The sequence below is a fragment of the Mycetomoellerius zeteki genome, unplaced genomic scaffold (genome assembly GCF_001594055.1).
Source record: "Mycetomoellerius zeteki isolate Tzet28-1 unplaced genomic scaffold, Tzet1.0 scaffold98, whole genome shotgun sequence".
Classification (NCBI taxonomy): domain Eukaryota; kingdom Metazoa; phylum Arthropoda; class Insecta; order Hymenoptera; family Formicidae; genus Mycetomoellerius; species Mycetomoellerius zeteki.
Genome location: NW_017258021.1, coordinates 1,435,102 through 1,449,052, shown reverse-complemented (window position 1 = coordinate 1,449,052; position 13,951 = coordinate 1,435,102). Strand labels below are relative to the sequence as shown.

Sequence of the window (13,951 nt, the reverse complement as noted above, 5' to 3'; positions counted from 1 at the left end):
ACAAGGGGAGCACCAGACATTGTCCCCTCCGATTGAGTTGAACTTTATATATGTTATAAATCTGTCCTCCCACTAATTCATCTTAAAGTAATAGGACCCGCCTCTCAAGCGTTCGCGAGAAAATCGCGTTTAAAGATTTACGTGTGCGTAATGTACCGTGTAATAAGAAGAGATCGACACCGTCATTCAATGTGCTCATTGTAAAACAATATTATGTTTTGTATGTTTTTACGATGAATATCATCCCAAAACATGTAACTCATCATACAATCAGTCCTCGTAACGTGCTATTGCGTGTGGTGTATGTTTTTAAATATTTAGCCTATAAAATAACTGTTTTAATTATACAATTAATTATATTTCAGATATTATGAAATTCATCTATTTATTAATGGTTGTAAGGTTTTCTTTTGTGAATATAATTTATGTAATTTCAGAATGAGTTAATAAGATATTTCAGAATACATAATGAAAGGAAAGTAAGGAAGAAAATAAAAAAGTCAATCTTCTATAACATTATTCATAAGATTTTAATAAGCAAATTTGTAATAAACATATATTTCAGTAATTGTAAGCTATTATTTGCTAATCTTCGGAATAAGACTGATTGTATGATGAGTTACATGTTTTGGGATGATATTCATCGTAAAAACATACAAAACATAATATTGTTTTACAATGAGCACATTGAATGACGGTGTCGATCTCTTCTTATTACACGGTACATTACGCACACGTAAATCTTTAAACGCGATTTTCTCGCGAACGCTTGAGAGGCGGGTCCTATTACTTTAAGATGAATTAGTGGGAGGACAGATTTATAACATATATAAAGTTCAACTCAATCGGAGGGGACAATGTCTGGTGCTCCCCTTGTCAGTCAAAAATTTTATTTCTTTTTTTGATAAAGTGTCTGCGTTCAGCAGACTCAACATTTGAACGCAGCCAATAATGATGAGATAAGTTCCCATAATTGGGCTCCAAGAATGAAAATAATAAAAATTTTACACGTCGTAACAGGATTGTGTGCTTAGCGTGCTGTTCCAAAAAGACAGAATTTGTATTATTCATTGCGTAGTCAACGTGCTGCTATAACGTAACTGTGTGTCAGTGCTGGCAATGTGCGGTTAACGTGCTGTTTACATGATTTGTTTCATGTGACTTCATGGATTTCAACATATGATGTCTCACATGAGTGTAACATGCGTGCACAGCGTAACGTTTCAGAGCTTCACTCCGCAACGTACAGTTACTGTGCCGTATAAATGCTATCTGGGTAATATTGACCATTTAATATTGAAAGATGTAAAGTAATTATTATTTATTTCGAGTTTATTATTTATTTTGAGTATTAAAACTGAACAACAGTACTTTTAATACTCAAAATAAATAATTAATCACTGTCTTTCAGTATTAAATTGATCAGTATTAGATTTCTAAAAGGATAAACTTTTCAAATGTATATATATTTTCGAAATGCGCAAAAATACAGATTAGTGATTTTATGAAAACTAGAGATCTAATTGTGTCTGCCATAGTGATTGACGAGTGCCCGAAAAAATAAACGATAGAAATTCGTATGTAAACGATTATGTATAATCCAATGAAGAGAGAGGTGTCAAAATTAATTGATTCGAAATACGCACAATTGTAATTTAATTGCGGTTTGTCCGACGAGAGTTCCGTAGACTGGGTTTATAACAATTTTAAGAGGAAGGTTTTGATGAAAAGTTATATGTGTTACACCAATAGTGGAATGGAATAACAATTGTTTCTTATAGTTTTGTAATTTTGGACGTGAATTTAAAAATACGAGAAAAATAATTTTAACAATATATCAGAATTTCGTGATATATTTACGGAATTTGTAGATATAAATATGAAATTTTATGATTGACATCGTAAATATAAATATTAAACATGCTATATTTTTTTCTATTTTTAATGATAATTATATTCTATTTTATATTTATATTGTATATTATCTCCTATTTTATATTCCATAAAGCTATTGGCGAATTAGTGTAATTTCTCAATCTATGGTCAATGCCTGTTACAGCGATGTCACCAGATAATGTGTAATTATGAATATGAATTGAGAGAACCTATTTTTGTCAAGTAATACATCAAAAACAAAGAAACTATCGCTACTCTGCAGCCGTTCTTGCCAAATGCTCGCGGGTAACAATACAACTCGCGATTTATTTTTCGTAGTCTAGTGTCTATTGACATAAGGAAAAATTGATATTTTGTATATTCTATAGAGTTTATCGCGTGATTTTGTGATTCCTCTTTCCGAGCCCTTTTCCGTGCAATGCAGAATTTGCAAGATGATTCACTTCATTGACCTATCCTATAAATTTTAATTGTTTATTTACGATAAGCTATTTTACGATAAATTTCGACAATCCTCCCATTAAGATTGTGAAAGAATGTGACAGAAAGTTATTATCTTTCTCGTATAAAAAGCATGTTTAATTTACACATTTTACATAATAATTGCGGATCCTTTTAGTATGATGTCTCATCAACGCTTAGAAAAATAAGTAAGAAATAAATAAATTAAAAAACGTATGTTAAAAAATGAACGGAAATTTACTGCATAAAATTGCAATAAATGATTTTGAAATTAATATCTGCAAAAAATTTAAAATTCTCTTTTTGAATCTCTAAAATTTCAGGATTGGAGATTCAAAAAATTTTGTAGAATCGTTTATTAAATCTCTTTTTTTCGTAATTGCTGCGAATGTATCGTTGCAGTATGTAATTGTGATAATGAAGGAACTTAAAGCTTGACGGGAAAGTTCCGATTTTCGCGATGAAGACAAAAAACACTCGTGCCTTTTCGAAGATGAGATCATTTGTTGAACTTTTACAGTAATTATATATGACAAAGATTCTTGTGTGATACAGTTCGATCTATAATTAAAATATATATAATAATGCCTACTCGGGGGGCAGGAATATTATTTTTCTTGAAAACAAGCGGAAAAGTGAAGTGATGAATGTATAGCGTTTTTGTCATTTTACAACTCGTTGAAAATTAAATCCATGTAAATTATGAGCTAAATGTATAAATCGCTGTAATAAGATATTAATACTATTGTAATTATTATTTATCGAATTTACCTACAAATAAACGTTTTCTTCTCAAATCCATTGTCTTTTTTCAGAGACGTGATGACTTCCTCTACATATAAAACGTTTAAAACAAACAGACTAATATTAGCATTTATTTCTTATATAAAAATCCTTAATTTGGCTTTTGTTATTTTCATTGTATTTTTTGTTTTTAATCAAACTGTTTCTATAATAATAATAATATACTCTCTTTTAAATAATTCATTTCTCTTTAAATATAATAGTTTAATTCATCATCTTTATTTTGTATATCTTGACGCGGACTGATTGTCTAAATCTGATGAATATCTATTAGAATTTGGATTATTTCTCACTTATATTGATATTGAATGTTAACGCACTCTTGGCTAAATTGATCTTAACAGTTATTTAATATCAAGATAGGACAATCAATGTTGCAGTGTATAATCACTTAAGTTCATCAAGAGTGCTCTGGTTTATCTAATTAGTTAATTTTGTTAATGTTGAAAATGGTTTAAAGTAAAGCTAAAACGATCGAGAATATTGAGAATAAGAAGGATTGTCATACAGTTTCACGGAGTAAATGTACTCAAAAGTATTAAACTTATATACGTTATTAATAACTGCGGTGGTGCTCTCAGTTGCTTTTCCTTATTATTAAAAAAATTTTTTAATTGTTTATCAATTCATCATCTTTATGACATTTCTCTGTTTTGTTTGTATTTGGTCAAGCTTCTTCTTTTCTAGAGATAATACTTTTTTAAATTAATTAATTTCTCGTCAAATACAATATAAGTTTTACGACATTTCTTTTTTGTTTCTAATTAAATTTTTTCTGAACAGATGATGTATATATTTTTAAAATAAATAATATCATTTTAAATATAATAATTTAAATATATAATTTTTATGACATTTAATTTTTTTCTTTCGTTTTAACAAAGAATTCTTTCTTTTTCAAATAATATCATACTTCATATTTTCATAAAATAGTTCATTTTCTCCAAATGTATCTAATAATTTTATGACATTTCATTCTTGTTTTTTAATCAAACTTCTTTTTCTACTGACAAAGTACTTCATGGTTTTTTAAAAATAATTAATTTCTTTCCTTCCTAGTTTTAATTAAAATGTTTTAATTTTTAATACGAAATAATATTAAAACGTTTTTTTGTACTTTTTTTACAATAATTGATTTCTCTATAAACATAATATTTTCTTTTTAAATAGATTCTTTCGATTGTTCGATGGCTCGAGAAATTAGTCGATATAAATTCTCACATACCTTTCTATTGTAAGACTTTCTGTTGGCAATCCTACATCCAAGCGAAGTGTTTCTTTTTGTGCGTCCAGTTCAGTGTAATAGTTCAGTGCAGTTCAGTGGAGAATCAAGATGGCTGAAGGATGACAGTATACAGCTGTCAAGCTGTATCGAACAAATAACATTTCAAAGAAATTGGAGGGAAAATGTCTCACGTGCAATATGTGGATGAATTGGTAAAGGAGTACTTGCTCTTCAGGGGTTTTAGTCAGACCTTAAAGGCCTTTGATAATGATCTGAAAGCAGAAAAGGAAAAGGGATTTAGGGTGAGAATGATTACAGCAAAATAATAAAATATCCAACCAAATAACAATATGCCTTATCATAAGAACAAGATAAATGCGTTGGGGATAATTGCGCGACTGTTTGTTTTCATGTCATTATTTTTATCTGTTTGCTTTATTCTGCTGTTATATATTTATCATGTTCTTTATACAAAGTGTTACATATGTACTGAAATATTTCTAGATGAATTACATATAGTATTAATAAAAAAATTGTATATTAATGTCAGGAAGATAGCTTAATATTCGACTGTTTGATTGAGCAGGTAGATAAAATAATCGATCAATTAATGCAATACATATATACCTATGATCTGACGTCGCTGAGAGAATTATGGGGACATTTTGATACTAGAATGTTTTGCCGATTGGAAAGCCATTTTACGCCTGCGATTAGAAAGTTGGAGAATTCTGTACTAAAGATGTACTTGGTGAACGCAGCTGTGAATGGCAAGCAAGACAAAATACAGGAATTTTTCACCAAAATGACACCAGAGCTACAAGGCCATTCAGAATGGAAGGAATGGTTTGGTATGCCTTTTATATCCGTTTATAAATTCATAATACTTTAGATTAACTTGTATGCTTTGTGATATTGCAGCTTTCCCATTTATCAAAAATCCCGAAGACAATCCAATTTACTCGGTCCATTTTAGTAAGCAATGGCACGATACTATGTTGGTATCCTTACATAATTTCCTAGCAACAATCTTTCAAGTAAGTAAAAAAAGTACTTTCACCACATTACAAAGTTAAAATCAGTTTCTTTACATAAGTAAAAGAAAGATTTAAATAATAGAAAACAGAAGCAATGCATTATTCAATTGAATATGCCTGTAAGGAATTTAACGCATTTAAATTTATTTACATAATAGATTTGTTTTTTTATTCCTATACTGGACCACATTAGGACTTTCTTTCTCTCTTTCGCCAAATACGAAACATATATCTATTTTACTTTAAATTCCAAAAGTGTATACTAGTTAAAAAAAACAGACCTTTTGTGTTGTAATAAAATAAAATAAAAGATATGCTATATGATACGAAATATGATATGAATGATGAGAAATTTAATATACTGCTATCTTAGTGTATGCCCCAGCCAACATTACTCACAATAGATGAAGACACAAATAAATTAAAACGATTGCAAGAAGAGAATGAAACATTGAGGCAACGGTTGAGTGATTCTGTTAAAATAGAAAGTGTATGGGATGTGAATCCGGGTCCGGCACCTCAACAATCCCCCCTTATGGATGATTTTTACATTATTGCTCAGTATGTTCGCTGTATTTCATAAAAAAGAGTCTATAATATAAATATAATTAATGATATTTATAAATAATAGAGAGTCGCCGTTATTGGAAAATCCAAAGACGCTGAGGAATCTCATAAGAAATATTGGCGGTGGGTCCAGTCCAATCCTAAGTAGAAAGCCTGCAACAAACGTAAAAAAAAATGCGGAATCTGAGATGATCTCGACTAAACGGACGAATACGAAAGGACGGGTGAATTCGATCAGTAAGTCCGAGGCGGTCGCTAAGAGGAGCATCAGCTGTGATTCAAGATTAAATAGTTCTAGGAAAAGAGACTCTTCTATAGACACTGCTATCGAAAGAAAAACTAAGGAAAAAATAGACTCCAGTTATATTCTTTTAAGTCAGGTTAAAGAATATTACTAATCTCAGGAAATTTCTACTATTTCTACTATTTATTGTATCAATCACCTTTATACAATATGTATGACGTTTACAGGAGGAGTACACAGAGCACAAAACCTCTATAATTCAATGCAAAAGTAATGCGAGTGGATCGTACGTCGCAACGGGCGACGCCGATGGTGTCATTAAAGTATGGACGCCGATTCCTTCACCAAAGTAAGAAATTTGTTTATGACTTTGTCTATCAATGTAACATTAATACGTAATTCTTATTATCTATATTATTATCTATTTATATCAGGACTGTTACTACGTTCTCTTCCTCTACGGCAAATTCTAACAAAGCTATCACCTCACTGGACTGGATATCGAAAAATGAACGTTATTTCCTGCATGGCGACAATAATGGTTTAATCCAATTGCATGACACGCGAGACTGTAAAACGCTTTGGGATATCCAGCACGAGAATTCGCGGATCGTTACTTTAATCTGCAATCCGACGGAATCTACCTTTGTTTGCTCTGTATCGGATGGTAATGAGGGTAAATTATTGTTGTACGATATAAAAACGAAGAAGCTCGAAAGAACGTTGCCGTTGGAGCAGAACGTCACTGCTTTATGTTCCGCTTTTAATCATAATGGCCAATTACTTATCACGGGATTGTCCAATGGCAATATACTCATACATGATCTGAGGCGAAACGAGATAATAGACAATCTCAACTGCCACTCTAGCCCAATAATCGACATAGAATTAATTAATGATTTTACGAATATATGTGCGCAAAGTGAGGACGGTAAACTATGTCAAAGGAGCTTGAATCACTTTGGGAAGATCTTGTGGGAGACCAAAATTAAGATTGAGAAGAACCCCGTTCATGGAAAATTATTTACTTTTGATCAGACTGGCAATTATATGTTACTCTGCACACAAACTGGAGGAAATATATACAAGGTATGTGCAAGATATTTTATACACATACATACTTAATATCAGTTAATTATATATAATATTTAAAAACTTATTTTATATTATATTTTTTAAATATTATATACTCAATCGACTTTCCTGTTTCGTCAGATGCCACCAGGCGCGCAAGGAAAGATTTTAGAGCTAGGCGGACACAAAGGTACTCTATGTTGCGACTGGTCGACTGCCAATCAATCTGGAACTTGTATAACCGGGGGTGCAGAAGGGAAAGCACGAGTATCAACACTACTCTCACCATGATATAGAAATAAAATTAGCATTTGTGTAAATTCGTAAAACAAATAGGCAATTACTAATGGTATTAATTAAAGATTTTGTAGATATTATTTTATTCACTGTGTTAAACTCGCAAGTGACTAGATAGAATATACGAGTATGTGATGTAGAATAAGTACATCACATTGGGTTTTAAGACATTACATTGTATCGCCAAAGCGTGGGTAATTTGTGTAAAGAAAAGATATTTTACGAAAAGTACAATATATCACTCTGGCAGTAATTACAAGTAATAATATAATAACAGTCTTTTATCGTTTAAAAAGCAATCAGGGACTATAATATACATACCAAATACAAAATGTACAGAGAATTGTAATTATTTTAAGGAGAATCATAAATATCTGTATAATTATTATTACATATAATAATTTTACTCGTTTTTATAATATAATAAAAAGAAAGCGATAAAAAAGAACAATGGTCTCGTGTGTAAAGTTAGATTTAGGAAAATAAAACACATGTATAAGAGATCAAGAAAATGTCAATAAATACGAGTCAATTTTAGCGTTGCACATGTTAAATTATATTAAGTTTCTTACCTTTTTCAGATCTTTACATTTAACATGAAAGGAGTTTCAAGTGTGGTCTTCTCATAGACCATCTATTAAATGGACCTGTCATATCTAACTGTGGAGACCAATACCTTCTCAGGGCTTCAGTTATCTCCGAAGGAGTTAACGGTTTCATTACGAAATTCTATAGAGAACAATACATATATTAGTTAGTTGTTCTATATTAGTTCGATTTTTTAACAATTATAATATGTACCTTGCTATGATAGCGCGGCTTGAATGTAAATGGATTAATGTAATTGAGTCGTTGCCGATCTATGGCATCGCCATGCATTTTACCCTGATCTTGCCGGACTAAAAATGCGAGATCAACAATTTGAGCAACTGTTTCATATGCAAGGTAAGATAAGATTGTGAATGCTTGCTTTGATACGGTAACATCACCTATAATTAAATAAATACAGTATTTAAAATATGATAAAATGTAGGTTGCATACATTTTTTATTCTAATCGAGATAGTACCATCCGCGCAAATCCAATCGCTGAATTTGTGACGATTTTTGTTCGCAAAGGACACACGACGTGCCTTGCTGAATTTCATGTAATGCACCTCGTCCATAGATTTCGACGCGATATCCGCACGAATGCATCTACGTCGTTTGATATCGTCTACCGAAGATGAATTTTCCAGAAGTTCACCTGTGTTGTCAATCTGTTCTAGAAAACTTTGAAATGGCACTTTTTTCTTGGTACCATTTAGTTGTTCAGGATCCGTGACATTTTGCGGCACATCGTTCGTTGCGATAAGTTTTTGAACCGAGCATCCTAATTCTTTGAGTTCTGAAAGACGAAAAATTTTACTCTAAGCAAGGAATAATGATATATATGCAAAGGCCTGTTCCTATAGCTGAACTAATGTACACTTGTAATTAAAATGTAATTAAAATAAAATAGATATATATATATTTAAAATTTGGTGAAAGCGAAATCGAAAGTTTTTAGTGCAATAATAAAAAATAGACCTTATAATTTAAAAAATTTGCTGTTAACTTACCAAGATATTTCACAATGCGTTGAAGTCTGATTTTATCTTTACGCAATAAAAAGAGAAGGTCCTCTCCATTAATAATATTGCTTTTCTTCGAACTAGCTCGTCTGTCTGCTATTTCACAAGCTCTTCTGACAATTATTTTCATTTGTTGTAGCACGACATCCTCTATGATCTTTGCAGATTCGAATAATGGTTCGCTGCTATCACCAAACCCATGCATCATCTGTCGAATTTCTACATAAACCATTCAAACTTTGTTTAACATTTACTTTGTGTAAATAATTAATTTTACTTAATAATTGCATTTAATATCAAATTATTTATCAATATCAATTTAATATCCTGAAGAACAAAATTTTCATAATATCTCATAAGATTTTAAAAAATTTGTCATATCTTTAAATTTATGAAGATTTCTGGAAAAATATTTTTAATATTTTCAGATTTTTATAAATCTTCAGAAATTATAGAATGTTGTATCTTAGAAATCTTATAATTTCAGAATTCATATTTATGAAAAATTCTAGAAAAGATGAACACTCTCAGCAGAATGCTTTGGAAAAATGTTCTAATTTGCAAAGATTTGCAAATTTTTAAAAACTTGTTAAATTATACAGGAATTCTAAAAAATTTTGAAAAATTACATAAAGAATTAAAAAAAAATTTCATCAGGATATGTAAAAATTACATTAATAATAATAATAATGCAATAGATCAAATTAGTCAATAATGTTGTATTTAATAAAATATCTTAAAATCATAATGTGGATACACAACCAGGAAATGAAAGCTTTGAATGGTCAAGTTGGATCTTTAGTGCTTAAACAATTCGTGAACTTATATCATATTCAATTCTGCAAACTGCACGCCGAATTTAATTTTCAGTTTTGAGACGCTCCTAACAGGAGTATTACAAATAAAATTAATAAGCAATTTAATAATATTGATGTTCGTAGGCTGCTATATTTATTTAATTAAATCGTCAACGTCATATTTATTTGGCATTAATTCACTAATGAATTTTTTTTGTGTGTGTGAAGATAAAAATTATAGTATAGAATATTATAAATAAGCTTTTTTATCTGTATATTTCTGTTGTATATACACATAAATCTCGAGTACATAACCTCACAATTGCAATGAGTGCTTACCCTGAGTGTAATTCAGTGATTCAGTATCTGACGGTTTAAAAAATGACGCTTCTGTCATTTTTGCTTATTTGTGTCACTACTTTATCAAATGACAACGTAAAATGTTTGAACGGAAATAAACACTACGAACAGGCATTCATCATACAATAAATATTTACATGAAAATATTGACAGTGCTGCCACCCACTGCCATGAAGTGCCAATCAACAGAAGAGGTGGAAAAGATATATATAAAAAAATTTTTAATATATATATTCTGCAGCTGTGACTACAAGTACAAAGCACTCTCAATTTATGTAGTCTTATTAGAAAAAAAAACATAATAAAAACCAAAAGAAGACTAAATAAAATATTAAAATTGTTACAAAAATCTTTTTCAATAAAAGTGTTTTTTCAATTTATTTTCTGTTAGCTCTAGAACGTTTACGTGAACTCGTGACAGTGTGCTTTACATAAAAATTTTGAAAAATTATAAGAAAGAAAGTTTCACCAGGATAATGTTAGTAGGCAATGTGCAATAGATAAAATTAGATAATATAATACTTATAGATAAAATTAGACTTTATGGCCAAGAGTGTATGTGTATGGTGAGTCAAATAAAAAATATAAAAACAAAAGGAATTCAATTCAAATATTTGGGACCGTTTTTACTTGCTGCTCCAAATTATTGATCCTTGTCTTTAATAGCAATACATAAAAATTATGTTCGTCTATATAAACTTTTTGTACGCAAAAATGTATAATTTTTGTACTAAATATCTAAAATGTATTATACAGTCGAAAAGTTAATTACTTATAACTTATAATTCAATTTGTTCTGCCGCGATGTGTTCTGGTACAACTTTAGCAACTTTACGGAATTCCTTACTTAAAGATTTTGGACATTGCATTTGTGTCCAGCTGATTGGTACCATAGCTACACCTGTAAGATAACAAGTTAAAATAAGTCAACAAAGGGAATATATACTGATTCTTTACCTTCGTCGCTGTGAGCTATAACTACTCCTAGCTCGTTTTCTGCGGTGTTCAATTGATAAGTATGTATTTCTGTCATTGGCATCTATCAAGAGGTATAAGAAAAATTATAGACTTAATTCTTGAAATGTTTAGTTTTAGAGTGAAGCCAAAGGATACAACTCTCGCGAGAATAATGTCTCCAGGTCGATAGCACTTGTACATCTCTAGTTTGTCTTTGTCAATTGCTCGAACATCCTCCTTCCTCAGTATTCCTCTGTAAGGCCTCGTCAAGACTATGTCACCCACGCACTTGATACTGCATTTACAAAATCTTTGATTCACTACAGTGACTATGGCCGTCACAACGTCTCCTGGTGCAGGAACGATGCTTTGCTCCGTTATACCATGTACTTCCACTGTACAAGTCTATAACAATATAAGATTTAGGGTTGATTTTTCATTATCTGGTTAACTTATGGTTTAGATTTAACCTTGCTTAACTTTATAATAATATAAGAATTATATTTTTCTAACTATAATTAATCATTAAACTGATTCATAGTAGTGATATTAAAAGTTACTCATTACAAAACCATCAGTTCAGTGATTACCCATAGTTAGAAAAATAGAATCTTTATATTATCTGGTTAAGTCTAATGATAAGTTAATCAGAAAATGAAAAATTAAAACTTTAGAGATATTTATTCTAGTATATTAACCCTTCAGAGCTAACATGGGTCTATTCAATTAATTCTTTTGGATTTGACAATGGGTTTGGTCTTATTCAATTATATTCTTCAGCCAGTATTTATAATATTAGTTCTTATATTTGAGACTGTCTTAAGTAATCTTAAAATATCATAAATTAATCAGAAGGCTGCATTAAAATCTGCATAAAAAGATATTACTTGATAGTCTTAAATAAAAATAGACTATGAATACTTACAATGTTATATCTGCAAATTTGAATTATTGTTATTAAAATAAATTTAGTACTAATTCTTTTTTTATACGAAGTCTGTCGTTTTGGTTCCTTGAAATTAATTAGTATCTTTTAGTCAACATAAATTAAATAGCTCTCATAAATTCAGTTTTAGTGTAATTGTTAGATTTTAACGTCAGCTCCAAAGAGTTAAATATAAACCCAGAAGATTTTTACTTTGTCATCAGTCACTAATTTTACAATGCCAGCGAGTTTCGAATAGATGTAACCCTGCTGCTCATATGTCCCTGTACCAGCTACGTTACTCTTATCAGCTACACATAACCTCTGGCCTTGAAAAAATATTGCAAAATTAATTTAATATTTGCGAAGCAAATCGACATTGCTAAAAATCGATAAATAATTACCGGGCACGCAGATGACAAGTTCTTCCTGTTCAGTCATTATTTCTGTGTTCCTTGATGTATATCGATAATCTCTAATTTATCTATGAAAAACATTAATTTCTTGTGTAAAATTGTTGTATCAATAACATACAAAAATTTAGAAATCCGAGAAATATATATACAAATAAAAATTTCTTATTTGTTTTCGAATTATTAAATTTATTTTGGTTTGACAAGTTTTATGAGGTTAGGTTAACCACATGTGACATGTCTCAGATGGCATCACTGCGACAAGAAGAAGCAGTTGCGATAGAATCGCATCACGTGATCCTAACTTTTCGATATTTCGAGATCGCAGTTGGCATCATGAAGGGCCAGTTTCACGATTTCATCAACACCAGTTAATTTAATCGGCCGTTGATTGATCAATCGCGTTTGCTGTTTAGTAAAATTGACAATTGCGGTTGATAATTAATCATCGATTAAGCTTAATCGGCTTGGTGAAACTGGCCCGAAGTATTATATTTGCAAATTGCATCATGAGTACGACTTTCGAGTACTTTCGACCGGCAGACTTCAGCGGTGATTAAACTTGTGTGATATTCGAATTATTTTGTTAACGTCTAATACGATTAATTATTAATCTTTCGATACATAGAAAGAAAAATAAGAGATTAGGAACGATGAGGTATACAAGTTATAGAATCTCCCTATTAACGTAATCGTTGATTAAATTAATTGGAGTTCGATCAAAGTAAGAACTTCTTTAACTAATCTCATAATTTTCACAAAAGTGCCAACAGGAGTTCAATATAACAGAATTTCTTTTTTCTCTTTCTCTTCTGAGGCCAATATTACATGCGTCTGTTTTTTGTTGTACGATGAATTTTTCAAGTGTGTTAATTGTAGACAGAAAGAATCTCGGATGTTCTCTTTGTTCTATAGCCAATCGACAGGCTTGAAAAATTTGTCGTACGACAAAAAACATGTAAATTGTCCTGAGACAAACTACAGTGTTTATTTTTTATTATATAATATCGTGATGATCGAGTTAACCTCCGATAAAGTCCGATTAATCGGAATTGGTGAAAGAGGTTCTTATGTCCGTTTTTACTAACGTAGATTAATTTTAATCTCGGTTCAACTTATTCTTCATCTTTTTCTAATTCTTAGGACGGGAAAAAGATTAAAAGTAAGCTGAACCAAAATTAAAGTTAATCTACATTAGTAAAAACGTATATATTTCTCATATCAATTTCTACACCCCAATCTAGATTAACCTTAATCTCTTTCTTAACTTATTCGTTATCT

At 30.5% G+C, this 13,951-nt stretch overlaps 2 protein-coding genes across 2 annotated transcripts; one reads left to right on the top strand and one right to left on the bottom strand.

Annotated features, from left to right (window-relative positions):
• The first annotated feature begins 4,395 nt into the window (after positions 1-4,395).
• On the top strand, positions 4,396-7,962 carry LOC108730928 (WD repeat-containing protein 91). The gene is made up of 8 exons (XM_018460903.1): positions 4,396-4,689; positions 4,974-5,238; positions 5,309-5,424; positions 5,798-5,985; positions 6,056-6,371; positions 6,463-6,584; positions 6,670-7,324; positions 7,451-7,962. Exons 1-8 carry the CDS (start codon positions 4,570-4,572, stop codon positions 7,598-7,600), a joined length of 1,932 nt encoding a protein of 643 aa, XP_018316405.1. The 5' UTR covers positions 4,396-4,569; the 3' UTR covers positions 7,601-7,962.
• Positions 6,077-12,804, bottom strand: Spt3 (Transcription initiation protein Spt3). The gene is made up of 9 exons (XM_018460906.1): positions 12,662-12,804; positions 12,471-12,586; positions 11,489-11,737; positions 11,333-11,414; positions 9,207-9,437; positions 8,675-8,992; positions 8,408-8,595; positions 8,179-8,335; positions 6,077-6,144 (listed from the first exon to the last, which is right to left on the bottom strand). The coding sequence occupies exons 1-8, from the start codon at positions 12,696-12,698 to the stop codon at positions 8,198-8,200; spliced, it is 1,359 nt and encodes a 452-aa protein (XP_018316408.1). The 5' UTR covers positions 12,699-12,804; the 3' UTR covers positions 6,077-6,144; positions 8,179-8,197.
• Between the last annotated feature and the right edge of the window lie 1,147 nt (positions 12,805-13,951).

Coding starts and splice junctions, on each gene's coding strand:
- LOC108730928 (XM_018460903.1), top strand. CDS start 4,570: ATGTCTCACGTGCAATATGTGGATGAATTGGTAAAGGAGTACTTGCTC. Junction 5,425..5,797: donor TCCTAGCAACAATCTTTCAA/GTAAGTAAAAAA, acceptor CTGCTATCTTAG/TGTATGCCCCAGCCAACATT. Junction 6,585..6,669: donor ACGCCGATTCCTTCACCAAA/GTAAGAAATTTG, acceptor TATTTATATCAG/GACTGTTACTACGTTCTCTT.
- Spt3 (XM_018460906.1), bottom strand. CDS start 12,698: ATGACTGAACAGGAAGAACTTGTCATCTGCGTGCCCG. Junction 11,415..11,488: donor ACATTATTCTCGCGAGAGTT/GTATCCTTTGGC, acceptor ACCTCTTGATAG/ATGCCAATGACAGAAATACA. Junction 8,993..9,206: donor ACGCATTGTGAAATATCTTG/GTAAGTTAACAG, acceptor TTCGTCTTTCAG/AACTCAAAGAATTAGGATGC.